Source organism: Etheostoma cragini, chromosome 5 (genome assembly GCF_013103735.1).
Source record: "Etheostoma cragini isolate CJK2018 chromosome 5, CSU_Ecrag_1.0, whole genome shotgun sequence".
NCBI classification, from domain to species: domain Eukaryota; kingdom Metazoa; phylum Chordata; class Actinopteri; order Perciformes; family Percidae; genus Etheostoma; species Etheostoma cragini.
This window is the reverse complement of record NC_048411.1, coordinates 15,422,516-15,450,054: the sequence shown is the minus strand read 5'-3', so window position 1 is coordinate 15,450,054 and position 27,539 is coordinate 15,422,516. Positions and strand designations below refer to the sequence as shown.

Here is a 27,539-nt window from a genome sequence, read left to right as displayed (position 1 = left end):
CAACACAGCAAAGATGTTAATAAAAATACATCAATCTCGATATGTGTGCAAATGTGTTTTTTTTCTCTTTACTCCCGGTTGAATTGTGATATCATTTGATGTTGGATGTTATGTGATTCATCGGAGGGTACAGCTGCTTCACATGGATCTTGGCCTGGACAGGACTGTTTCCTCACAGGGGCAGCTGATCACATGACTCAGTCACATGGATAGATCTGAGATCTGATTGGCCATGCACTGGTACAACACGGTAGCGAATCTGGGTGCATGTATACGGCTCTATGCTTTGAATAGTAAAATGGTGGGTTGTGTGTTTTGCCTTCCTAGGCAAGAGGGCAGGGAGTGTTGTGCCGTGTCATCTGTGGATGGGGATTAGACCCAGGGCTGTTGCTATGATGATGTACACTTCTGAATAATATGTCATCACGCAAACAATGCACACAAATCAGCAATTAAACCAAAACAATGCAATACCATATAGTTAAGTTGCGCTGATGAAACGGTGAAGAGTATAATTTGTAGTTTTAATATACAGTATATGTACATTACTGTCTCCTGATGTCTCTCTTTCTCCCTCCATTTTTTCACATCCAGGGTATGTCCACGCATTAATGACCCAGTTGGCTGCCTGTATACCCAGTGTAAATAAATAATAAAGCTCTCCTATCATTCTCATCATCATTAGCCATTAGCTTGGTGGGGTTTAAGTAGACAGCAAGCGACAGGCAACAGGGAAAATATGTGTAGGTGTATGTGTGTAATCATGGCCATGTCCATGGTGCATTTCAGCTGATTGTGTTTACGTCCCTTTCCTCCTCCTCCTGCTCTGTATGTCCACAGGCAGCTCAAGGATGTAAAGGAAGGGCTCAGAGCCACTTGATTCCCTGCCACCACCCACCGTTGCCCCAGTGTTACCGGAGCGTGGATGTCTGCCCCTGTCCCCCAGAGCCTCAGTCTCGCTCCCCCCTACCCCAACACGCACCCACCAACCCCCAATCCCTCCACCTCCCTGCCTCGCTCCCTGATTCAGTGTGTAAAAGCGCCCCCTGAATGATGGATTACTGTGTCACCGCAGCCTGCGAAGGATTAATTTGTTTCATTGATTTCTCTTTAGGCAGAATGCCAGCGTCTGCCGCTTCCCACCTTTTCCCCAAGACTCGCAGCTGTAATAGACGGTAATGGTCTAAGACAAATCAACCCGTTTCTTGTAAAAATAGCACCAAATAACCCTCCCCGCCCTCTAGCCTGCACTCCACTCACAAGCACACCAGGGAGTGGTGGTGGTGGGGTATCAGGGAGTGTTCGATTCATCCTCATCCTCCATCTCTATCACTCCATCTGGCTATCCTTCCATACCACCGTCCCTCCTTTGCTGAGACAGAAGAGACCATCCAGTCCCTCTAACAAAGCCATAAGTCTGCCATACTTACAGCTCCCTCTCAGGTCTCACAATGGATGGGTAATGACAGTGCTGTCTGGAGGGGGCTGTGGGAGTTGGGCCATTCTCTCCAGTAATGGAAGCAGTTACTGCCATTCCCTACACACCTGCCGAAACAGCTAACTGTTAACCATACTGATCTATGGCAAGGCCTTACCGCACTACTCTAAAGTTGAAGGGCTGTACTGACATCCTTGAATTAAGGCATGTGTGAACAACACATCTTATTTTCTGTGTGATGCATGAAGTTCTTTTACTGTACATTGAGAGATATGGAAAAGCATTGCTGTTATTTAGAAACAAATCTGTACCAATGAATCAGTGTTGGTACAGCTCTCAGCATTGCAGACTGACAATCCAGCATTCCTGACATTCACTGATTTAATGCTGACATAAGATGCTGCCACATCCTTTCTACCCTGTCACTGCTTTGAACGATGGGAAACCCAAACTGCCTGTAACATTAAGCACACCACTACAGGCTGACTGTCCTCAAACGCTTTCCAATCCCACAGAGATTTACGAGCAGAACCAGATCCATTAATCCATTGTTGATTTGCTGTGGCTGCCCTGCAGGGTTTTTGGGATCAGATATCACACAGTGCTGAAACTCACCCTGTTGCGCAGCAGGGTAGACTATAAAACCCTGATCAGTGCTTAAAAATGCTACACCAAGCATTATGGAATTAAATACAAGTCACTGTTTTCAAGTTATATCATTAAGTTCATGGCACAACTGAAATTCCTGCCACCATACTTATCATACACAACCTGACGGATATATTAATGTTTGACAGAAAACACTGTCACTTACATTAAAAATGACAACATAAACCAGAGTGACAATCCATAGAGGGCTTTGTACGAGTGAGTTAGCGTTGGTGCACAATGTGATAATGACCCAGGCTGCAGGAAATCTCATCAGCTCCCTGCAATCAATTGAACCGTGTTTACAAAGCCATGGGCTGAAGTTTGTGCTTGGGGACAGAGCACTGGTCACACTGCTGTTGAACTAGATCCCCCAGCTGAGCTCGCCTCTCCTGGGTAAACCTCCACAAAGCCCCTGCATGTCTGACACCACCAGGTCCTTCAAATACTGCTCTCAGACAGAGGATTAGGTAATCTCACCATGATACTGTCCATTTCTCTATTTCTATCCTTTTTTCTCCCTTATTGTCACCCTTTCTCTACCCATGCATTCTCATACCTCACATCCTCCCTCCCTTCCTCCCTCCCTGGCCTGTTGAAGTGCTTGCTCTACTCAGGGCACATCTATCCTCAGGGGTCCTTACATTCTTAAGTGCTTCCAGAAAAGGTTAGTTGGCAGGTAATTGTCTAGCTGTGGTTAGGCTTATCTTAATTGTAGGTGCTTCAATGCAAGCTACACTTCCTTTGATAAAGAAACTTACAGTATGTGGAATAAAGGGAGATGATAGGATGGTACGAGAAAAGACTTTATTATTTCTAAGACTTTTAAAGACTCACATTTTTTGTTGTTATTCTTTTATACGTTTTTTGGGGGGTTATTGTCCATAATTCCAATATGTCTTGTATGTGCATCACTGGATAGGTTAGATCAAACTCAATATTTGTTTGCCAAGTGAGCCTACACATGTATAGTGGAAAAAATGATGCTGACCTCATGGTGTTAACATACAAATGACTAGGTCTTCAGCCACTCTAAATCTATACTACTATTAGCCATCTGATCATATATATATATATATATATATATCAATGTCGATAGGAAGCTTTAGGGGGGTTACTGTTTGAATTGCCCCAGTCAAAGGTCATGACTGACCAATAAAATATTTCCACGACGGCATCAATAACTCCGACATGCAGACTAATACAGTATGGGATTGTGGGTAGGGGGATGAAGCCTGACGTGCTTGCTTTGAGCAGAATGGATGAACAAGAGGCCAAAAGGTTACTGGACAGACTTTTGCCCCGTGCCCCTGCACCCTCTTATATGTGCATTTGATAGCGACAGAGGCAATTATAAAGGTATACTTCAGACAGGTCAAATGGGAGAGGGCAAAGTGCAGAACCTTTAAAGCACTGGCAGGAGTCAAAGGTTAGGATGGACAAAGCCCATCATAGTGTGCCACTGGAAAAGAAGTAATGGAATCAGAGCTATAAAGACTAGAAGGACAAAAATGATCATATCTCCTCTTTATTTATGCAATCTTTTACTAGACAGAAAATGTGACACACATTATGGCATGCCATGTTGTTTGGTATGTTGTATGTTGTGTGATGAACCATCACACTTCAAAGCTATTAAATATGAATAGCCCAAAGTCAGGGAAGGTTGTGGCATGCATTTAGCACCAGTGACCAATGTCAAATGTAAAGGTCAAAGGGGAATTGCCTGAGTCAGACAATACAACGTTTGCTCATGCACATTTATGCATCCCATTGGCAGTGATTTATGGAGGGAGATAAGCGTACGGATGGGAAGAAAACATTCTCTTTCTCCTATCCCGTCAGACTCGGTAAATACACTACTCACTCATATCAATCACCATGTCGCAGTGAATCGCCACTGTATGCTTCCTGCTCAGATTAAAAACTGCCTTTGTCTTGCTCTGCCTCCTCCCTTCAGCTCTGGGGAACACACTTTCAGTATTGTTGCTATTTCACACGCTCTATGTTAGCATTTCAAACAGCTGTGGTACAAAAGTAGTGAGTATGTTCAAAGTCAGCGGTATGCTATGGATAGATTCCATACTGCATCAATCATACACTACAGAAGGAAGTTCCTGAATTGATCGCAAAATACTGAGAAGAATATGGAATTGTTTTATCTGTTATGTGACAAAATGGGCTATAAAAATATTATCCTCCCACTGCTACTTATATATAGGTTGCTGTACTATGTTATACTATGTTATTCTCTTTTAATGGGCTGCATTTGGTTTGCATGAGATTTCTTTTTTTTTAAACTACACTGTTTACATTGTCACTTTCATTAGAATTTCAGGGCATTTAAAGGAGTTCAGAATATGCTTATAAAGTACGTCACTGCTTATTAAAGGCAATTATCCCTCCTCTGTCTTCTGCAGGACAACATTCCTGTGCTGCGGCCAGTATTTTGCAGGAGCAGCCACTTGGGGGGCGGGGGGGGTGGTGGGGGGGGGGGTGTCTTGACTGGGACAGTGATTAACTCTATATCCTGGCTTTTAGGTTTTTCTAGGTCTCTTGAACATGGACATGTTCCCCACGTCCCCTTGGCTCCTTAAATGTAAAAACCAGCTTGTCACTGGTGCACCACAGCCTTTGCAAACTACCCCCAAGTGGTTCAGAATCCAGCCAGAGAAAAGTCCAAAAAGAAAATATGCTTTTCAACTGCCGGCCAAAGCGGAAACATGGTCTAGTAAGCTCCTTTTTAACCTGAACCGTAAAGACCAATTTTCCTTTCCTCCAATAGCAATACATTTGCTCTTTTCCTTTATTACACATACTATGTTTTTTCCATGGGAGGATCAAAGGGTGATAATGCGCGACACCATAGGTATCAGTGTAAATTACCTGACACTTTCTGTTTAGTTCTGCATTAGTCCGTATTTCAGTTTCAATATGACAAAAACCTCTTTAACACCAGAAAACCTGCGGTAGCCAAAGTATAAAATGTTTCTCTTCTGGAATTCATATAAATTTCATTGCGTCAACTGCAGAGGTCAGCTTTGAGGATCAGATTTTTACCATTTTAATACCAGCGTTGACATTTTCCTACAAGCCAGCCGTTCTACCATCTAGCCTTCCCTCCCTTCTCGTGAGAGAACAACAGTTCTGAAGGCCGTTTATATACAGGACAAGTTCTGTATGATCCATCACATTCATCTCTATTTCCCATTCACCACAGGGCATTTGAACCACATCAGAATCTATTACCACCATGCAGATTCAACCCCTGCTGACAATACAAATCATGATAAGATGGAGCAGTGACTCCATAAACACTCTCGCTTATATATCACATGATATGAGCTGGGTTGAATAGCAGATCCCACTTGTCTTCTCTATGTGATCGTATATTTATATGGATGGACTAAAGATATGGATATCATTACATCTCTGTCTTTCTTTAACCTGTGTCTGTTAGTACCCAATTCAAACAATGGATATAAACAGTTGTGTCTGTATATGTGTGTGTGATTATCTGCAGTAGCATCCATCACTCAGCAGTAGGAGTTCCGAATCAGCTACTTGTGAGAAGAGATTTATGCTGTAATGCATCAAATCAACAGACCTTTACAGTAAAATATGATTTTATCAATAGGCCTGATCGATAGTGCATGCAAGACCCTGTGTAATTATTACAGAGGTCCGTATCAATAAAACCGTCACGCATGACCTCCTGCCAAAGGCTATGGAGCTGGGAGTCCCAGACAGTCGAAGAAAGGTTTGTGTTGTGGCCCTGAATTGTTTGATCACCTGTACATAAGGTCACATCTGTGATGTACCATAACTCATCAGGACATCTCGGCTGAGATGAGTCCGGCAGGGAAAGTTTTAACAGCAGCAACAGATTACTGAATAGCAAAACATTTAAAACTACATTTATTTGATGCGTTTTACTGGCCAATTAATACGACCAGGTCTGTTTATAAACTTTAATTGTTGGTGAGTTGTGTTTCCTTGCACCTCTGAAGACATTAGAGATTATAAATGACAAAGACGCGGATGAATGTCTTTACTGGAGTGAGGATCATTTGTCCTGAGGCAAGGCAATCCAAGAGTGGAAAAAAGAGTGTCAAAAAGAGCTTTGTATTACACTGTAGTGGGAGCACTCTGCATTTAAACACACACACACACGCACACACACGCACACACACACACATGCACGCAAGCATGCACACACGCACGCACACACACACACACACTCAGACATACAGTACACCAGAGAGAGAGAGAGCGTGAGGCAGCGACCAATGAGGCAGTTTATATCGGGATTTTGTTTCACAGCCACGGCCTCCTGGGAGAGAGGGGTCTGCCAATAACACTTAAGAGACAGAGCAGGAAAAGTAAGTGCTTTTATTACAGCTCATCACTCATGTAATTTCTGGCAGCATTTGTGATTACAGATCAAGTGATTGACTAACTACACATTCGGCTGCTGAGTTATGAACCGGGTGCCTACCATTCCAGCCGCGGCAGATTCTCCGTGTCAGCTGTAACTCATCCTCTCCCAGAGTGCTAAATCAAAGAGCACACTGCGTCTGGAAGAGTTAAATAATAACTTGAGCTTTATTGTAAATCTGTCAGAAATTAAACCTGTACGGATGTTGTCTTGGCCCTGATGTTGCACTGCATGTGGTGAAGAGGATGGATGGAATGGATCAATAGAGGTCCAGATGGAGATATCGATGGATGACAGGTGAGGTGGGTGTGTATGCATGCGTGAGTTTGTGTACGGTTGTGTGCATGTGTGTGTAAGGGGTGAGATTGAATCGCCCTGGGGTTAGGTAGAGAGCACGGCTCAGGGTGTTTAATCGACAGGTCTCACCTTGAATCGATTGGCAGGAGTCTTGCAGGGCAAAGACGTGATACACACAACCAACACTTACTCACACACACGAAAACAAACCATAGGGAGTGTAGGAGGCAATGGTCTGGGATGAGGGTGAATGTCTTAATGCCATTAGCATTGCATGCCTGTGTGTAGTCAGTGTTCGGTTTGGTAATCACAAAAGCAAATCTGAGACTCAATTCAAACGCACATTTGTTTTTTTATCTCATCACTTTCCTGGAGCAGAGATTCAATACCCTTTTAAATACCTTATGCTAAAGTTTGCAATATCAACATTAGTTACCTTTATCCCTTTTAAACACTGGGACCAAGGTAATAAATAGTCTTGATATCCATATGCATTCTTTAAATCCAGGTGTAATGACGAGTGTGTTCAAAATAACAGCAAATCTATTCACAATTTAAACATGACTCATAACTTACATACACTTATTGAAAATGTTCTATAATTAATTGAATTTTAAAATCCATGACTGAAGTGATTAAATATTAAGAATTACTGCACTACTTGGTATTAAAAAGTAATATTACCAAGAAATCTTTTTACTTTCACTTGGCACGTGAAGTGTCTCCAACCGAACACTGTGTGTGCCAATGTGTTACACAGTGGCAAGTTATTGACAAAAAGGTTCTTTTTGTTGAACGCAATGTAGATAATGAAAATATAAAATCATACGCTCCACTTATCATGACAATAGAAATGATCATGTAGTTGTGATCTGCACTGTGGCACAGAACCAGTTTGTATACAGTGTGCAAGGAGGACATCTCACAAAAAAACAGAGCAGACTCAAAAGACACTGTAATAATCCTACTTATTTGAGAACCCTCATCATATAGTATTATCTCAGCAACAACTCAATTTCCACTAACACTCAAAAGAGCCATAGCAGCATGCACATGTGACTCATACTGCAGAGGCAGCCATGAAAACACTTCACCGTGAAATGCCTTACAAGGGGCCAAGATCTGAGAGGGCGTTTTGTCTTTAATAAACAACATACTGTAAGATATTAAAAAGAAATGCGTCTCAGTAGTACGCAGTAGTACATAGGGTAAAAAAAACCTTAACCCTGTTAAAATGTGCTGATTCAAGGTCTCTGCAGCTCCTAGACACGACTTTGACTGTAAGACCAAAGTCTAATGCTTTCAGATGAGGTCAAGGTTCAGGAGTGTTGTTTACTGAGATGGTTTGTAAGAGGAGTATATTTGCCAAATCACAGTGTGAGGTAAAGTGGAGCCCATTAATGCTGATCTGGAGTCTGTTTTAGAGAGCTCTTACAAAGTAGAAGAGGCTGTTTGTCAGTCACTTTCGAGCTAAAAGTGTTTAACGTTGTATGTGGTGTACAGCAAAGCATTATCAAGTAGATAAAAGAGTGCACATGTTCTCTTCAAAGCCTTTCATTTCTCAAGGCTATTGGGTAAAAATTATTTTCACGCTGATGACTTTATGGATGAGCTGTGTATTATCTGGGTGGCTGGGTGGCATTAAAATATCAAAAAAATTCTACTGTTGGAGAGAACAGGATCTGTGAATTCTTATACATTCTCCCGCAAATGCCAAGGGAAAATAGAGCCCTTCTGTGTTTAGAACAGTACCTGAATACTTCAGAAGAGGAAGGAGTTGGAGATAGAGAAGTTACGACTCATAGTCCCAGATGGATGAAACGGGGGGACATCCAAGCTTGCTGCCCAGGGCTCAGACCGGGGGAAGAATTGTCAATTGGACACTTGAGACCAGTTTGTGGTCTAATTCTTGGATGGTGAAAAGAGACTACCACTACCTGTCCCAGGAGGTGTGGGTTTGGGTCTGAGCCTGGGACTCTGCAAAATGCTGCTGTCACTTCTGTCAGATCTCTGGACCAATTCAGTCAGATGTGTAGATCTCACCTGAGGAGACAAAGACAAAAAAAGTATATATGCTGTTTACTTAGTCCTGGAATCTGCTTTCAAGTTGCTGGGTTAATTACCCAACGCTATAATAGCAAATGTTTGCAATAAAAAAGTACACATCTCTAGATGTTGAAATACATGAAGAGAAAAAACTCATCGTCATAATTACACAATATATCAATGTTCTTTTGGAAGACGATTCCTTTTTCTTAATTTAATCGGTCTCTGTAATACAACTTTTAAACTTCATTGTTATCTGCTTACTGTTTATTAAATCACTGTTCTTGCAGCAGTCCATTACTAAAGTCACACCTCAAGCCTGCCAAGCAGTTAATGTATACTTGCTTCTTTAATTTCAGCCAAAGTGATGTAATACTTTCTCTCAAAGTAAAAAAACACTTAACTCTCTCAGGCATGTTGTAGGAGGAAAATTCATAGTATAACAAATAAAGGGTTAAGGGCCAGCAGCCCAGTGACGTCACTGGGTCATCCAGATGTTTCCATTCACTATCTACTTTCTAACTATCTAACAAAAGCAATAGATTGTACTTAAAGAGACAAATAAGATAAAGAAAAATAAATAAGATTAAATGTGTGAAAAGCCAGATGTTTGTGGTCTTTTGAAGACATACGTGAAACACACTAGCGACAAGCTGGATCATTTAAATTTGGTCTTTGGGAAAATCACATACTGTTACACTCACCATCCAAACCTCATCTAAAACCTTGCTATGAGCTTGATGTCCTGTCAGTAGCCGGGGTAAGCTGCTGGCAGTGGGCCTGCATTGCTCTCCTTCTGACCTGGGTAACAGGTGCACAGTGGTGAATACAACATCTCTGGTTCCTCTGCTTCTGCATGGTTCTTTCCTTAGCTCCAATGATGCTGCTGTCCTGCAAATTTCCCTCTCATCCCCTTGGTTGTATTTGATTGATGCATGGCCATTTCCTCGTCTGTCCATCCCAGTTGCAGACCTGGCAATGGCCAATGCTGAATCGTGTACTGCTCCATCTCCCTTCTCTTTCTTTAGTCTTTCTCCTTCCTCTGCACTCTCACTTTCTTCATCCTTCTTGTGCTCCTCAGAACCCTCTGGTCTCTCCAGACCACGAAGCAGCTTGTGTTGGACCTGCCTGGAGTCCTGTCAGGGTGAAAGAGAATATCTATTTAGGTTGTTCCTAAAGTGACACAGGTAGCTCAAATGTACAGTCAAAGTTAATGGATAGGACAACAGAAACATTTAAAATTAGGTATTTAGCCACATCAAAGGATATAATTTGTAATAAACCGCGACCATGTGCTAATTTCTGAACTCCTAAATGATTCACTTCAAATAAGAACATGAGAACCTCAACTTTGCCAAGAAAGCTAAACTCAAATTTAATTTTCTGGGCACACGGAGCAATCTACTTGGTATTGGGCAATAATGTATGCATTACTGCAAGAACTGTGCCTTCTGGTAACTGTAAAAGATTTCCAATTTATATATTGAATTAGGTTTAGAGTTTGAGAGTATGGGAACACCACGGCTCGACTGTGAGGACGGGACCTCTGCTGTGTGCAGTCACAGGGGCTACGGTGAGCTAATTGTTGATGGTCAGTAAATCTCTACAAAGGATGTATACAAATGACAGTATGTTAGGACACGTTGTTTCCTTCTTTACTTTCACATACAAATACAGGAGATGTTTAAATGGGATCATTGACACAGCTTTGCTGAGAGACAAAAGAAATACAACGAGTAATGTAATAATTTACTTTTGCTCTTGAGTAAATTAAGGACATTTTCATGAATAATTGATCAAACTGGACTTACTGTATCCAAAGTCTAAAATAAGGAAATTGCATTTGGCAATGCAACAAGAAATCCACTTCAGTCTCTAATGGTATAACAGCTGGAACGCATATATGTGTGTATGCATGTTGCATGCTTGCATGTGGATGTGTGGAGGTGAGAAATACGCCCTGGTAAAGTTGCCTTCATTGGAGGAAAGTGTAATTCTAATTGGCTTTATTAGGGGGCTTATATCTAATACCAGCTCTATGCGCTGCCTTAGGCTGTGTGTATGTGTGTGTGTGTGTGTGTGTGTGTGTGTACCTCTGTTTGATGTTTACAACTTACCAGATCCCTCCTAGAATGTTTCTATGTAATAGACATTAGTAGATGGACTAACACAGAAATAAAACTACATTCCCTCCTCTGCTTCAGCACATTTGTCTGGTCTGACAGCAGAGAACCAGATGTAATGATACAGACTTAAGGCAAGAGAAAAGCTGCATAAAACTGCACCGCAACATTTGACCCCATTTAAAAACTTGATACCAATTAGAGAGTTCTGAGAATAAATAATTTAAGAGACCTCTCTCACTGAACGCACAAATCATTTTATGGGCATGCACAAATGTATGCCTGCATGTGCATGTGCATCAACACAATCTCCCGCATTAACCTGTGAACATTTAGTACATGCACACTCCTGTGCATCCACATGCACACGCATGTGCACACACATTCCACCACGCTCTGGAAAAAATACTTCTTAATGAAGCCTTCCCTAAGTGAAAGTAGAGCAGAAATACATCCTGGCCCATTTTTGCCTTCAGTTCACGCTCCTCTTGTCTCTCTCTCTCCCTCACCTTCTCCACATCATTTGTTTTATTCATGTTTCGTTGTATTTCTCTGTTGTCTCAATGAGTTAAATCACAACCCCTAATTTATGGCTGCAGGGAAAGACACTTCTACAAACAAACTGGCTGATGAGAGGGGATGACTGAAAACATACGCGCCGAGCGGTGTGTGTAAATCTAAAAATGTCTGTTACTGTCTTTTTATCTATGGTTATTTACATAAGAAATGACAACGTGTGTAAAAGAATGGATGTAATGAAAAATGAAAAAGGCTGTGCACTGGAGGAGAGGGGAAGAAGTGAGAGAGAAATAGAGAGAGAGTGGAGGGGGTCGGGGGGGATAAATCCACTGACACTGAGTGGGGAGCACTCAGGTGTGGTGAGAGGATTATACAAAAACCCTCAGTATGAATGACAGTAAACACCTGAATGACAGAGAGATGGGTAGGGGCGGGAGCTTGTGTGTGTGTGTGTTTGTGTGTGTGTGTGTGTGTGTGTGTGTGTGTGTGTTGCTCTAGGTGACAGTTTAGAGGTCCTCACTGATATTCACATAGATGAGTAAATATATTTGCCACCTAATGCTTTAAGGGCTGTGCTGTTTACTCAAGCGCAACTTTGTTATGTTGTATCATCCATTACCGATATGTTGATTTACAGCATGTAGAAGGAACCTGAAACATTGAAAGAAAGAAGATTTGAGAAGCAAACAATGAATGCATGAGAACAAGGATGTCAACAAGGCAGACAGGGAGCGTGGAAGAAGAAGATATCAATCAGGAGCGACTCACTGCAAGAGTTAGGGAGCTGTTGAGTTAGCAAGTTAGTTACATATTGAGCTATACAGTATGCAAGTAAGTCAATAAATGGGCTGTAGCGCAAGAACGAGGAGGTATGTTTTTCTTACTTGCACTGTGTTTTCTTTCTCGGTGTGCTCCTTCGGCAGGGGATTGCTGACAAGGTCTCTGAAGCCAGCTTCAGTTTTGGAGTGAGCACATTCACTCTTCTCCTCTCTGCTCGCTGAAACACAAGCACACATCTCAGCACCTCCAATAAACACTTTTTTAGTCTCCTTTAATCCAATCTTTTGCTCGACCTTCTTTATCTCATTACTTACTTCAGTTGCCATGTCACTACATACACATCATGTAGAGAGAGAGTGTCTTGATTTCTATTGCTGAGCAACTGAGTAAGCTGAAGGCTTCTCAAACTATCTGCTGATTGTTCTTTACTTGCATGGTTAAGTTGAATAAAAAGCTGCTAGTTTTCTGCTAGCCATTAGAAGGACTGCCAACACATCCAACCCCCGCTTGTGTAATGTTCAGATGCATTTTTAACCTTTGGCTTAAGGTTAAATTCAGAAAAGAGCAATGCATGTCGTTTCCCAGATCGGCTCTTATCCCTCACCTCTAGAGCTATATCACTGTACAGCGCTGACTCTACATGAAGCGTGACCCCGTTTCCCCCACGGCGAGCCCCTCCTTCCCTTCACTGCCTTGGAAGATAGAGGAGCACAGGGGAAAGGCATGCCAAGGCAGTAGACACTTTTAAGCAAAGATTAAAGGTTTTTCTTTTTAATCAGTCATTTGGCAGCAATGTTAGCATTTCACCCTGGTGCGGCTAAGGATCAATTTTTAATGCTGCTGTGCAGAGAGCAGACAGAGTGATTGGCAAGAGAGAAGCTATTTACAAAGGATCTATTTACAAATGTTCCATAGAAATATGCAGAGGGCACAATTGACATCTCTTACAGAATTCTAAATAAGCTCTCTCTCCCTTTTTCACTTTGTCACGAGGCATGACCTCTGTGAGCCCCTGACGATCACTGCTCTGTGTGTGTGTGTGTATGTGTGTGTGTATTCACACACATGTTTCTCACATGTAAGCATAATAAAGAAGGCTACACCTCTCCCTTGTGTTGCATTGTGTTACATTTCTCCATATTATGTGGCTAGGGGCTGGGTAACTAGGTCAATCAACCCTGGTGTGAACACATCACAAGAATCTGTGAACATGCTAATGACAATGACTCTTTTTTATTTCTTTTTTGTTTATAATTTATATATGCACTTTACTCACTCTTTTATGCCACACACTATATATATTTATATATATATATATATATATATATAGACAAACACATTTACAGTGTACTCCTTGATAAAAGTCAATTTAAGCTTGGCCATATTTATAAAAACCATTAGGTGTAACTACATTAGGTAGTAGTAGACTTCCGTCTTCCGTACATTCTGGATGTAACTAAATGCTGTATGCCCGCCTCAGTAACAATTACAACAACAACTACAGTTTGTCTGTTGTTGAATTAAATGACTTCACTTAAAGAGATGTTTCTTTGAGATCATCAACATTAACTTACAGTAATTCTCAGTGTGTGCTGAATGATGGCGATGTCTGAGAGCTATACAAGACACTGGACACAATCTTACGAAAAAAGAGCGCTAATAACTGAAATCTTCAGACACACACCAGTTTATGTTGGGACGGACTTCTGTCTCCTCCTTTTGTATTCTGGATACATCCATGTATACAACCATCCTTTTCCCAACAATCCATTCATTCATTCATGCAGTCAACCAACCTTCCAGCTGACCAACCCACTCACCATTGATCCAATGATTGACCCTGCACTGGGTGAATCAATACTCTCTTAAATGGCATCATTGTAAGCGCTTAGGCACAATGGCCAGGCGTTGTTTGTGCAGTTCATTTCCAAGGTAGCAGGGCCATGCAGGGCTTTAACCCGAGTCAACTCTCCTTTTTCCTCCACTTATGTGATCCCAGCAAAACAAACTAGAGCATCCTGTACACATGCAGCAAAAGGGGCAGTGGTCCATGCAAACTACTTGTAATGACTCCAGCTGCCTCAGATAAAACTTGCTTGTAGATGCAGCACGTTTACAGACACTTAACTGTACTGTTGCACAGGCAAGTAGACAGACAAGACTAATAACGTACAGTCAAACATTTATGGATGAAAAAAGTAATGTGTAAGGGTGCCGATCAACATAATGAGGGTGAAGTTAAATTGAACCATGTACCATCAGACACACACTTCGTCTCCACTTCCATCTCAGATTACTCAAACATTACTCAAATGCAAGTAATGCAGTATTTTATAGAGAGAATTACAGTAAATGACTGCAGTAAAGGTTTGACTTAAACAATATGAACCCGGAGAAGCAGTAGTATTCGACTCGTGTTCAGTATATCACTGTGTAGTCTGGTGTGCATACAGAAACCCTGTTGGGTTAGAGCTGGGGCCGGGTCTTGGCATTAAATGACTGGGACTCTGACAACTTTCGGAGTTCTGTCACTGTGGTTCACAGGTCTTGTTAGCCAAGGTGTCGGCAGGGGTGGAAATGATTGTGTGTGTGTGTGTGTATGTGTGTGTGTGTGAGAGGTGAACATTAGACAGCACTCCCACCTCCACCTCCTCACCTGACACCAGCAATAAAACTAAACAGGCTTAGGTGATATGCTGTGTGTGTGTGTGTGTGTGTGTGTGTGTGTGTGTGAGAATGTGTGTGTGTGCGTGCGCGGGGTTGTGCACATGGGAAAAAGGAGGCATGTGTGCTGCAGGGTTGTTGCTGCTGTCACCAATTTGCCGGGACCTCCAGACGGGAGTAGGAGCAAGGTGACGGAGCTGTGGCTTGATAAACACAGAAGCCCTGCTTCGATTTCCCATCCAGTCCACTTTAGAAACACATGGCTCTTCTTGGGCGCTCTTGGCCTGGGGGAGAAGAAGGAGGGTGCAAAAGGGGAGGAAGAAGGAGAGCCACAAGAGCGACATAACGAAAGGTGTGCAGGGAGGAAGAATAGCAGCCAGAAGGAAAAGGGGTGTTGGACTGGACGTGGAAAGGAGACTGAGTACCCAGGGCCCTCTTGTGAGGATGGCCAAGAAAGATGCTAGAATGAATAGAGCCCATAGAGAATGCCTTTCTAGAGGGCCCAGAATGTTATGCTTCACTCCTGAGAAGGAAGGTTGTGAGAAGGAAGTGATAGGGGGGAGTGGGTGGTAAAGATAGGAAAAGGGTGAAAGAGGTGACAGGCCTGATGGGATCTGGTGTATTGACTTCCAAAGAGATGACAGACCTGTTGTGCTTCCCTAGATTTTTAGAGATCCTCTAAACAACCCACACCCTCAAAGATATTCTTTAAAAAGTAAAAAGACGACATACACCCTCAATCTCATTTTAGTCCCACTCTCTCAATCTTTCATTCTTCCATTCCCTCCATTTTTATTGCCTTTTGCTTTGAAACATCTTCAATGTTCCGCCTTTCAACTGACATCAGAAGTTTAAAGAACAGCTCCAGGTGGGGGAGCGGAGGAGTGTCAGTGAGGGAGGTGAGGCTCCAAACTCCCCTCTGCCCCCCTAGAGAGTTAAGGAGATCACACTTTAACCCCCCCCCCCTTACCCCCACCACCTAACCCCACCCTGCCTCTCCTCTCCTCCATGCCTTAATACCAACATACAGTAAGAGGACAAGTGTGGGCTCTAAGCACCAGTGATCAAACACGAGCGGCTGCTGGTTGTGCTAGGCTCAGGACGGTTGGCCTAATAGGATTGGAAGCCCCCAGGTGAGCCAAAGGACACCTCCAATCAGCGTGATTAGCCAAAGGCTAAGCAGCATTTCTAGCAACAGCACTGAGTGATGTACTGTAAAAGATCACATGGGTTGTAGAGAATACAAGCAAGTCATGAAGTGCAGTGCCATGGTTGACGGTGCATGTCAAAGTTTTGTGTGGAATTGAGTTGCATAGAGGTTTAAAGTGTCAGAATGATCTTGAGATTTTGGTAATCATTATTAAGTTCACAGAGGCGTGTGATGTGTGCAGCGGTGGAATAATCTTGTCTTCCTGGCTACTTATAAAAACAGTGTATGTAGTGTGTTGTATACACACAGCTTTAATGCAAGACTACACATGCATAAGCAACACATAAATGTAAGACTCTGCATGCTCTCACCATTCAAAAGTTCACACATATGCAGGGACAAACACACATATACGATGCATGCCCAGATATACACACACACACACACACGCACAAACGCACACGCGCGCAAACACACACACACACACACATACACACACACAGGCTTTTATAAACTCATCTCAACCAAAAAACAATTACCAGAGACTGAGCTCATCACTGACTAAGCAAAAGTCATCCAGCGTGTAAAACACACAATATAATTAGCACACATCAAGCTGCTGTGTCCTACTGTGCATTAATGATGCTTCCCTCTGAAGTGAATTATGGTTTGATGAGTGAGAAAGTGAGTAAGGAGGGGCTTTTAGGAGGCGGGAAGAGAAGGGAGTGTGGAGGGAAAAGGGCGAGTAATAGGATGCAAAATCTGAATTTGACTGTTTTGCCTTTAGGTGAAGCACTCTCATTGCCCTAAAAACAATTAGCCATAGAGATATGAACATTTATGTTCAGGATAGATGGTGATGATGATGATGATAATGAGATTACTCACTTGTGGTGATCATCATATGCCAGGTACCACAGGCCATATCACACACCTGCATAAAATGAAAATAGTTTTTAGACTTCAAAGCGGTGCAAGATTTCAAAGCCCATATGTGGTATCACCTGACAATTTTCCGCGAAATTGCCCTGCAACAGGATTTTTGGAATTTTTGGGATTTAATTAGAGAATGAATAAAATCTGTCTTTGTTTTGTTGTGGAAGATGAGGTTACCATTACTATTAACAATTCACTGCTTTCCTGTCTGCAAGACGTTTTAAGGCTCAATTTTATCTTCTGGCTACAACATCAGCTGTGATATTGTGCTGTGACATCATTGATTGGGCCGTGTTCAGAAGTGCTACATAGTTTGAACTTTAAATACACAGAAAGCACTGCAGAATCAGCTTTCAATCATATGTGATTCAATGTGGACCCTTTAAGAATGTATGCATATCCAGCTAAAACGTATGCACCCAAAACATCATGGGCTTTCATCTACTTGAGAAAACAATTAGTCAGTCTTTCTCATATACACCTTTCTGCCTGCCAGTGGAACAGGCTGTGGGGTCCAGAGCTTTTTGAGACCTGAATGATCACTGACCCGGGACACACAGGGGATCTGGCCCCAGAGAAGCAGCTCTCCACCTGCTAGAGACATGAACAAAAGGGCCAAATATTCAGACAGATACACCAGAAATACATACAATGTCAACTTATCATAAACATAATAAGTACATTTATTTAACGTATTTTGTGTCAAAACCTTTATCTCAACTAGGGGAAGTAAATTTGAGCCATACGAGGATGTGATGGTGTACTCTTCACGTATTGCCAGATGGGGATTGTAGGTTCCGGATCGTATTCCCATTGGACTGTTGACACACATTTTGTTGTAGCTGTTTTATATTCTGGAAAAACAAAGCTAAGTGCCAGAAGTGGTTCTGCCTGTTCAGTGGCAGAACCACTTGCATCAGTGGCCAGGATGAAACCAGGCCACATTCTACCACAGATCAGCTCGATGCCGAATCTAACAAGTCGGATTTCCTCCAAATTCAAAAAGAAACACTGACCCCCAATTAGGAACTGTCAAAAGGAACTAACATGTACATCCTTGTCAGTTTGGTTTAGTTTGGAATAGGGAGTTGATGTACAGCACACCGACAACCACTCACCTGTCTTTGTGGCGTGCAGAGCAAAGGGAGCACATTCTCATCTGGCACTTATCAAAGATACACACACATGCGCACACACACACACACACACACACACACACACACGCACACACACACACACACACACACACACACACACACACACACACACACACACAGCAAACACTCAAGCATCCACTCACTCATGCTACCTCAGTCTGCCTATTTAAACCTGCCACTAATAAATTTATATTTACTGCCTGCAATGAGGACTTTTAAATTATGGCATACAATAAACCTGGCACACACACATCTCAAAAGCTCTTTCAGGGGATGTTAAAGCAATATAGTAAGCAATTTTCCAAAGTGGATTACAAATTTCACATCCAGGTTTTATTGCACATTACGATAACTTAACCACATCTAAATGTTCCGCATAAATGGGAAATATGTGCTGCTTAATATGCTATTTTTCATTTTTTAAGAAGCGCTTTGCAGACCCTGCCAAGCAAGGGAGCATGCTGGTTTGTGTGGTGGGGGAGTCAATAATCTTTATGAGGTGGATTTTAATTACAAGGAGATAACTGAGTATCCTCCTCACGGCAAGCCTCCATCAATCTCTATTCTGCATCAAGCCATGGCACGTGGCACACACACACACACACACACACACACACACACACACACACAAACACACACACATTCACACACACAAACACACACACAAGCTGATACCCTATCCATCAGTAATGTATAATTTTCATTTCAGCGACCGAAACCTTATAAAGCATTCTAGACAAGCATTGCTAGATGACGTTTTACAACAAGTACACACACACATACACACACACACACACACACACACACACACACACACACACTGACAAGCACACACAAACAGAGATGCTGGCAGGGTAATCCAGCCTAAAAAGGTTAAGGCTGATGCTTTCCCAAAGAACGACTGTCTGTGAAAGGTCAGATCAATCATGTGCTAAGCATGCCTCGTAAGCAATCCATAAAGTGCTTGTTTTAAATAATAACATTTTATAGATCACCTAAAAAACATAACTGTAACACCGGCAGATAGTGCCTCCGACTAGTCTTCAATGCGCAAAGTATTCAAATGGGAATAGACTTAACATGTTGACTGCAGTTCATTTAATGAACTGGTGGCATTTCCAGCAAAACCACACACACAGAGCCAGCAGACGTCTCTGTTCAACAATAGGCAATTCTTTTAACGGAATATTGCAGTACAGCAGGAGGCTGTAAATGTGCCCTGTTCTTAAAACAAGTGCAATGCCTTTTCTCTTTAAGTGGCTGATTCTTTAATTCCAGCTGTCTGGCAGAAGGCAAGCAGCAATTGAAGGAGAAGTAGTTGCCTGACACTTTGTAGTGGTGTAAATGTATTAGAAGTAGTTTTGTGGCAGTTCAGTGATTCTCTATGGAGCAGGGGGGTGATGAATGAGATTGCTGAAAATCCTACATGTTAGAGGATAAAGAGAGAAAAAGGTAAAAAGGGGACAATCGGATAGTGTTTTTAAATTTAGTCAGCAAGGAGCTCTGAGTTTGACTTTTCATAAATTACAGGAAAGACTGCAAAACAAGTTGTTGTAGAGGGATGGTGGGCCTCCTTATCTTTCAGTCTTATTAATAACAAAGTAGCTACAGGGATAGTCTGAGATCTTAGCAGGGTAGTTTAGGGGATAGCTGCCTAAACAAAAAAATCAATTCATTATGTACGTCATCTATCATATAACATTTAAACCGGGTGCCATCCTGCACAATGTTGCTTGGTTTAAGAGATATTGAGAACTAATGAGGTTGAATTTGTGCTCCGAGTGATGCCATTTGAGGACACTGAATCCTTGTAGTGTTAATTAAAACTCAATGAAATGATCTAGATGAAAAATGTGCATGGCTGAAAGCCACAGTGAGGGATACTGCTGGGAAAATAGGGTTTTCAAGTTATTAAGTTGTTATTGTATTATGTACAGTGAATACAAGGACTTTTGCAGGACTTATTTTAAAAAGATCACAATGAGCGATATCTGCAAAGGAAATTTGAGTTAAGCTGTTTTATTCAACTGTAACAGTTTTAGACTAAAATGATTTTTAACCTATATATGGGCCCCCACAGCAGGTTTGGCTCACCTGTAGTCTAGATCTACAACGTTCCACTTCCAGGATTAGTCCGGTGCCGCTGGAAATGATGAGATGCCCTCTTTTTGTCCATATGTCCGTTAAACTTCCTCTTTCTTTGTGATGGAGTTTTAAACTCCGGTGGATTTCTGCGGACTATGGTTAACTGCTCCTCAGATCTCTGCAGGGTAAATCCAGACAGCTATCTAGACTATCTGTCCAATCTGAGTTTTCTGTTGCGCTTCTAAAACAACCTTTGAACGTATGCATGTTCCATCAAAACAAGTCTGTCCAGCGCTTAGCGCCGCCCGTGACGATTGTGACTGGTTTAAAGAAACGCCAATAGACGACAGCATGTTTTTCTCCAAACCCAGAATGCTGTGTGGACTAGCCAGACCCTCCTCCGCAGCTCTGTGAAGGATGGTCTGGCAAAGCAAGACTAGGCTCACCTGTGATGGCTGCACTGTAGGTGTCCCCTGCTTGTATTTGTGTGACCTCAGCAAGCTGAGAATAGCTGAGAAGACAAGGAGTGGAGATATGAATCCCATCCTCTCCAAGTCCAAGCTGTCCCTGCAAGCAAAACAATGATACACTGTCAGTCACAGGATTAAATAAAAGTTTAATCTCGATGATTTCATTGCTCATAGGTGTCACAGTTAACTAACACATGGCTTGGTGGTATTTCAATTTTGGGGAAAGAAAAATGTTTTCCGTTTTGTGTGGCTTTGGCAAGTGACTCAGATCTATCATTTCATCCAAGTTCATGCTGCCCTGCCATTCCTGAATGTAAACATGGAAGTTAAATTTGTCTAAAAGGACTTGTACACCACATGCGTAGTATCATAATGTAAGTGTAGCTCTGAAAAGCTCCGTTATAATGTCTGGTGTGTAAGGTTATATATGACACCAATAACTGGCAATTCATCTTGGCTCAAATGGCTGTCGTTCAGGAGGTAATACTGTTTAACAAAAAAAAAAAAAAAGCATATTTGTTTCACGGGCCCAAAATCTACTGTTTCATGTTTCATTTGCCACCATGAACAACTGCCTGGCAATGCAATCCCTCATCGCAGAGCTGGTCTATTTAAAAACTCTATTCTGAAACAAAGGCTTAATAACCATAGCATCTTGCACAGTACAATAGAAAGCGTTGTCCTCAATTTAGATCTCTTTCCCTGTTAAAAATGGCGAGGCTGCTCAATTTGACTTCTCTCAGCTGTCCTGCTCCTCTCTTTCCTGTTTGCTTCTGCAGAGATGAAGGGCTTTCTGCACTGTGCTCATGTGCACACCGGCATGCCCTGGCATATGTTTGAAAGTGAGCACAATATGTGTGGGTTTACATTTGAGTGTGTGTGTGCGCCACGCAGTAATCGGGGTCTTTAATTGCTTATTCGTATGTGCGCTACTGTGAGGATTTGTAGATGCGTGGCAGCATATGTTCCTGCTGTGAGTGTGTGTGTGTGTTATGTGTTTATAAGTGTGAGTGTATCTGCTTTCACCAGTGTGTGTGTGCAATTTGACTTTCATTTAGGTACAGTAAGTGAGCAGATGTGTCCATAACGGAGTTTGTGCACGTGTTTGTGTGTCTGCATGTGTTTATACTTGTATGTGTGTATTTGTGTATGTGTGTCTTAGTGAATGAGCACTGTCAGGTGCTGCTCCATGCTGTGCCAGCTGCATCTGGAGCCATCTGTGTTGGTGCTCAGAGGGAGGGAAGCGGATGACTTTAATGTACTTGAACCCCAGACAGACCTTTTCCAGACAGTTGTCAGTATGAAAACAAGACAACTGGGCCCAGTCAAGCTGAACCGGCTGATCTGGGTGGTGAGCAGGAGACAGACGCTTTGGTTACACTGTAACCCCCGGTCAGACTCACTAGGGAACCTCTGGCAGTCAGATATGTGTACACAAACACTGGAATCTGTTTGTTTCAATGATGAGAAGAGTAGTGTTTTATATCAGAGGACACTCTCGACTTTTCTTAGTTGTCAGAGTTCTGCTGCTCTTTTTCTACAATGTAATCCTGGAGAACTTTTTCTCCATGTTTCCGGATTTTAGTTTATTTCAAAATAAAGCTAATGTTGTCACAATTTGGTAATGAATTCCTGACTTCAGTGGCACATACTTTCAAACCAATTTATTGAATATATACTACTTATTATTGTTGTGGTGTTTACATTTGGAAAAGACAAACATTTTGATAAAGAATGCATTATGACTACTTGAGGACTTGAAACTTAAAGTTTAGACCTTGATTGTCAGGACTTACTTGTGACTTTTCCCTTTTGTCTTTTTCTCAATGTGCTATCACATAATACAAATAGAAAGATATTGCGTTTACAATGACAAACTGTACTCAACACTTCACTCACAAAACTAAGAACAGCACAGTATATCAACACACAATCCTCCAACACAACAAGAGCACAGAGGCCTAGTAATGATCTAGCAGCAACAATATGATTAGTGAAGCACAAAATCAATTAATGCAGCAGTAGAATCAATAGGTGTCTCTCAGCATATATGTCCTGCAGGTAATTAATAAACAAAAAGGACATTAAGCAGCAGAGCATCAGACTGTGGCAACGACTGTCATCAGTCACAACTGGTGTACTGATGGCATCAGCAGGAAGGGAAAGGGAAAGCATAGACAGATATAAATGTGAGCACGGCAAAATACCCAACACACCAACAGGAAAGAAAATGCTTACACTACGCACACATACACTCGAGATCACAAACAAATGCAATCATGCACATGCTCTTACACATAGGCAAAAACATGTTTTTTTAATTTCCTCATTCTCAAGTTCATGTTCTCTTCTTTCACAAAGAGGAAGAACTGTAGATCTGTGGTATCAATAACACTCGTTTTACTCTACTGTAGCAGCCTAGACCATATTAGCATCAATTTGGAACAGGCCCAGTTCAATGAGGCCTGAACTGTGTTGGAACCAGGCCCGGGGGTTTCCAGCACCAACTGGCCAGCTCACTTATTATTTACCATGCCTGATGAGTCCCCCCCTCCCCATTATTACATTACAGACAGGATTGCAATCGACAGACTGAATAGCCACACTGATCTGAAGCCATACCCCAGACATTCATAAACACACTGAAGACAATATCACTACGAAGTTTATAACAATGCATTTCGTGCAAGTGTGAAAAGCAACAACATTGGACAAAAATATGGAGGTGTTGGTGCTTTAGTTCTATATCAGGCATGCATGTTCGGTTTTATGTTGTACTATTATTTGTTGTTTCAGTTACATATGTTTGGGTCACTCGTTTGTTGAAAAACAGTCAGACACTACATTCTCCATTTTACTGCCGTTCCTCAATTTTTTCTATTCCAGGATGAGTTTTTTTTGTTTTGTTTTACACTTCATTGGTAATGCAGATATAATGTAATCTGTAGCTCTTCTCTGTACTGCCTGCATTGTATAAGAGGGACGTTTCCTTTCCTTGTTGTCTACCTCATTATTTAGGCAGCTTAGAGCTCGCATTAGAAGTCTAATGGATGTTATGTTCAATTCAGGTCTGTGGTTGGTTGAACTCCCTGACACAACTTTAGCAGTCAGTTGACCCTGTTATCACACAACTGACATTAGGAATCGAGACATGACTCAAATGCAATTGGGATGATGGCATCAGTTAAACTGGCTTACTGGTTAATTCAATAGCCCATAATGGTAGTGATACCTATTTAGATATGAACATTTGACATTGTTTTATGTTTGGAGTAAACATAAAAGAAATTGTTCACTGCACAAAAAGGTCCGACATACTACTTTTTTTCCTTGTGCATCCTTTGACACTTATTTAATACCCCTGTTATGGTATTACCATATTGATTCTGTCTGTGGCACACTCTGATACCATTCAAATTCCTTCCCACCTCCATCATGTGATACCGCGCAGGCCGTCCGTCTTTTAGTCTCAATAGGAGGAAAACAATGAGATTTCTATCTGCTACTCTATTACCAGCCGTAATAGGGTTAGAACTGCCTGGGTTTACCTTGGTAAGGCAGCGGAAAACTTTATTAGGTTTAAGACCTTTTGCTTTTCTACTTTTTCTGCTTCTACTGATACATACAAGCCTTTAAGCCCTAGAGAAAGGTATCAGTTCAGTGAAAAAAAGGGTTAGGGTTAGTTCAAGATGGCCCCTCATCTTACTTCTTCTCCAGCGACAAACAAAGTGTTATCTTTCAGGGGGTGGAACCTTTCTTATTTTTTACGTGTTGACTGGAGTAGTTTCGGTGTGGCACTGTGCGGCTGATTACAGGAGGAGTCTTAATCAGGTGGTGCAGTCTGCTCAGGGCCCCTGGGGCCGAGAGTGTGCTACATCCTGTCAGACTGCACAGAGAAACAATCAATCATCAGAACGGCTTCAAGACAGAGGAGAGAGAGAGGGCAGGGAGATAGGAGCGATGGAGGAAGAGAAAGAAAGAACATGATGAGGGGAGAGAGAGAAAGAGACGGTGCCCTTGCAGAGACTAACATAGAGTTATATCGATGCGAGAGCGCCTATGAAAATCCAACGAGTCTAGTTAGACTACAAGCCAGCCTGTAAGAGCGAAGTGTGGAAGCCAAGGCCACGACAAAGCTCATAACATCTGATGTCTAACATTTTCATTGCCCCCCCCTTTCTCTCTGACCTTCACCTACTTGTTTGTTTCACTGTCCTGGCAAAGCGTCATCCTCACTGTCACGTTGTAAAAGTGATCACATTTTGGCCGTGGTTTTCAAAACGACCTCGCAGATAAACACCAAAGCCGGGAAAAAGAATCAGAGAGAGAGAGAGGGGGGAGAGGGGGGGAGAGGGATTGAGCTGGGCCTAGGTTTTACACTCTCTGGGCTCTGTCTGAGGGCTGTGTAATGATGCGGCTCTTTAAAGAACGTCTAAAATGAAAGGCCAGAACAATCCTCGGTGACAGGTGGGATTCTTTATCTACAGAGGAGGAAAGACAGGACAGAGCTCACACACACACACACACACACACACACACACACACACACACACACACACACACACACACACACACACACACACACACACACACACACACACACACACACACACACACACACACACACACACACACACACACACACTCTCTCTCTCTCTCTGTCTCTCTCTCTCTTTCTTCTTGTTATGCACATACATTAAAGACAGTAGAGGATTTCCTGCTCTGTCCATGTGAAGCAGAGGAGTTACAATGGACAAACAGCAGATCCCATAAAGGTGATTTATAGAATTTAAAAAGACGTGCGTTCTTGGCACACCATCAAGGATATTAAGTGCTCAAAAGGAGGCCTCCCCCCAGAAATCTCCACTCTGGAACAAAAAAACATATCTTCTCAACATTTCTTGAGAATGGAAGCCATTTGAGTGTGTATGTGAAAGAGAGCAAACACTTGTGTGATATAGAAAAGCCTGCAGTCCAGTGTTGTTCTAAGTCTGCCTCTTCTGGCAGGGCTAAAAGTGGAAAAATGTTTGTCTCACCTCTTGCCCCATCCCCCAGGAGAAGACATTCCCACCATCTGAAAAAAGAGGGAGAAGGACAGAGAGAACACAGTAAAACCAACAGTCAAACAATTCAAGAGAGGCAACAAATAGAAGCCTGAGGTTAAAATAGAAAAGAAAAAGAAAAAAAACAAAAGCAGAGGGAGAGAAGGGAAATGCGCAGCTGACAAAAGTGGCTCAAGCATCATACATCAAGCACTTGTTACCTCTCCCGGTGCCTGTGATTGCACATGACTGCAAACAAGTCAGTGATAAAAATCTGAAGAAAGATGAGACCGATCGGGCTGGCTTTAAAGATCATCAATCACGGCCCTGTAAGCTCAGATATTATTAGTTCAAGTAAAGCTGCACTCTTCCATTTTATGGGCATCATAAAAGACTTTGGGGGGGTGGAGGTGTAGAGGAGGAGATCCCCCAGTGTTTTAACTAGGACTGGGATGGATGTGTTTGGAAAAGCAGACCGGATGGATGGACAGCTCTAATGTAGTAGCACTAACTGAATCACTCACACAGCACTGGGCTCCCCAGGGGAAGGAATGCGGGATGGGAGCGTAAGGCTCCACTTACAATATGTTAGATTAAGTAAAACTGTACGGTGAAAAGTGCGTACTGTATGTTTGTAAGCGTGCGTGGGTACAACCTCTTAGATGTTTAGCAAAGTCATGTATGGACCTTTTGGACTTATTAAAGGTGGCCAAGTGGCAATAGATTTTTTTAAAGTGTGACAAACTCAGCATCAACGCTGCAAAGAAGACACAATATCAACAGGTTTCTGCAGGAGTTTCCATGCTGTTTTTTAATCTGGAAATAAATACATTAAAAAATGTGGTCAAAAAAAAAAAAAAAAAGAGTTCCCAAATGCAGATGAATGAGGATTTTTGTGAAATTGTTCTAATTGCTCGGAGATAGTACCTCAGATGTGTAGTTTTTATGGTAATGAATACTTTGCTGTATTCTGTACCACAGAAAAGGTTCTGAATAGTACATGTTTTTGTAAATGCTTTGAAATGTGTGTACCTCAACACCTGTTGACTAATAGTTTTTTCTAAATGATGTGTATCATATGATCTGAAGAAGAGCCATTATCTGTTACTGAATGTTACTTTTTTCCCCCGTTTGAAAATACAAAACAATGGGAGCATTTGTAGGAATACCTGTGGTCACATCGATCAACTTAATTACTACTTTCTACTCTGAAACGTTTATTAGTCCATACCACTACTGAGCAATGTCTCTGTTTTATACTTCCACACAACTTTTTCTCTCTCTCTCTCTCTCTCTCTCTCTCTCTCTCTGTCGCTCTGCCTGCCAGTGAGGACATGAAGGCTAGTGTGAAGTACATCACTGCCTGGTGAATAGCTGCCCTTTGTGCCTCAGAACTTAATTCACAGGCTGAAAAGGACCCCAACCCTGCCATAGCACCTCTGTGTTCCGCCTGTTTTAAAAGAGCTTGCATGTCCACTGAGGTCTGCCTGAAAGCCTTCTGTTAAAGGTCAAACACACCAAGTTTAATCAAGAGTTTAGGATTTATAAGTGAATAGTATTTCAGATTGTACATTTATTTAATTTCCCTTATTTAAACTAAATTGAATGTAAACAATTCTGGTGCCAACACTGGTCTCGTCACTAACGTCTGCACTGTTGTCAAGGAAACCTGACAGTTTTTTCATGTTGCCATGACCTTATTCAATACATAGACCCCCCTCACCCCTCCATACGTTACCAACTTAA

The 27,539-nt window shown here is 42.1% G+C and overlaps 2 protein-coding genes across 2 annotated transcripts in view; both read right to left on the bottom strand.

Annotated features, from left to right (window-relative positions):
• Positions 1-6,460: 6,460 nt before the first annotated feature.
• On the bottom strand, positions 6,461-15,297 carry LOC117945022. The gene is made up of 4 exons (XM_034872257.1): positions 15,105-15,297; positions 12,394-12,506; positions 9,572-10,003; positions 6,461-8,864 (listed from the first exon to the last, which is right to left on the bottom strand). Exons 1-4 carry the CDS (start codon positions 15,295-15,297, stop codon positions 8,724-8,726), a joined length of 879 nt encoding a protein of 292 aa, XP_034728148.1. The 3' UTR covers positions 6,461-8,723.
• A 1,686-nt stretch (positions 15,298-16,983) lies between these two features.
• Positions 16,984-27,539, bottom strand: part of LOC117945020 (ultraviolet-B receptor UVR8-like) — a 300,294-nt gene continuing 289,738 nt past the window's right edge. The window contains exons 8-11 of the mRNA XM_034872256.1: positions 25,788-25,825; positions 20,728-20,848; positions 17,521-17,633; positions 16,984-17,037 (exon numbers count right to left, since the gene is read on the bottom strand). Of these exons, the coding sequence (XP_034728147.1) occupies positions 16,984-17,037; positions 17,521-17,633; positions 20,728-20,848; positions 25,788-25,825 (326 nt within the window). The remainder of the gene's footprint in view (positions 17,038-17,520; positions 17,634-20,727; positions 20,849-25,787; positions 25,826-27,539) is intronic.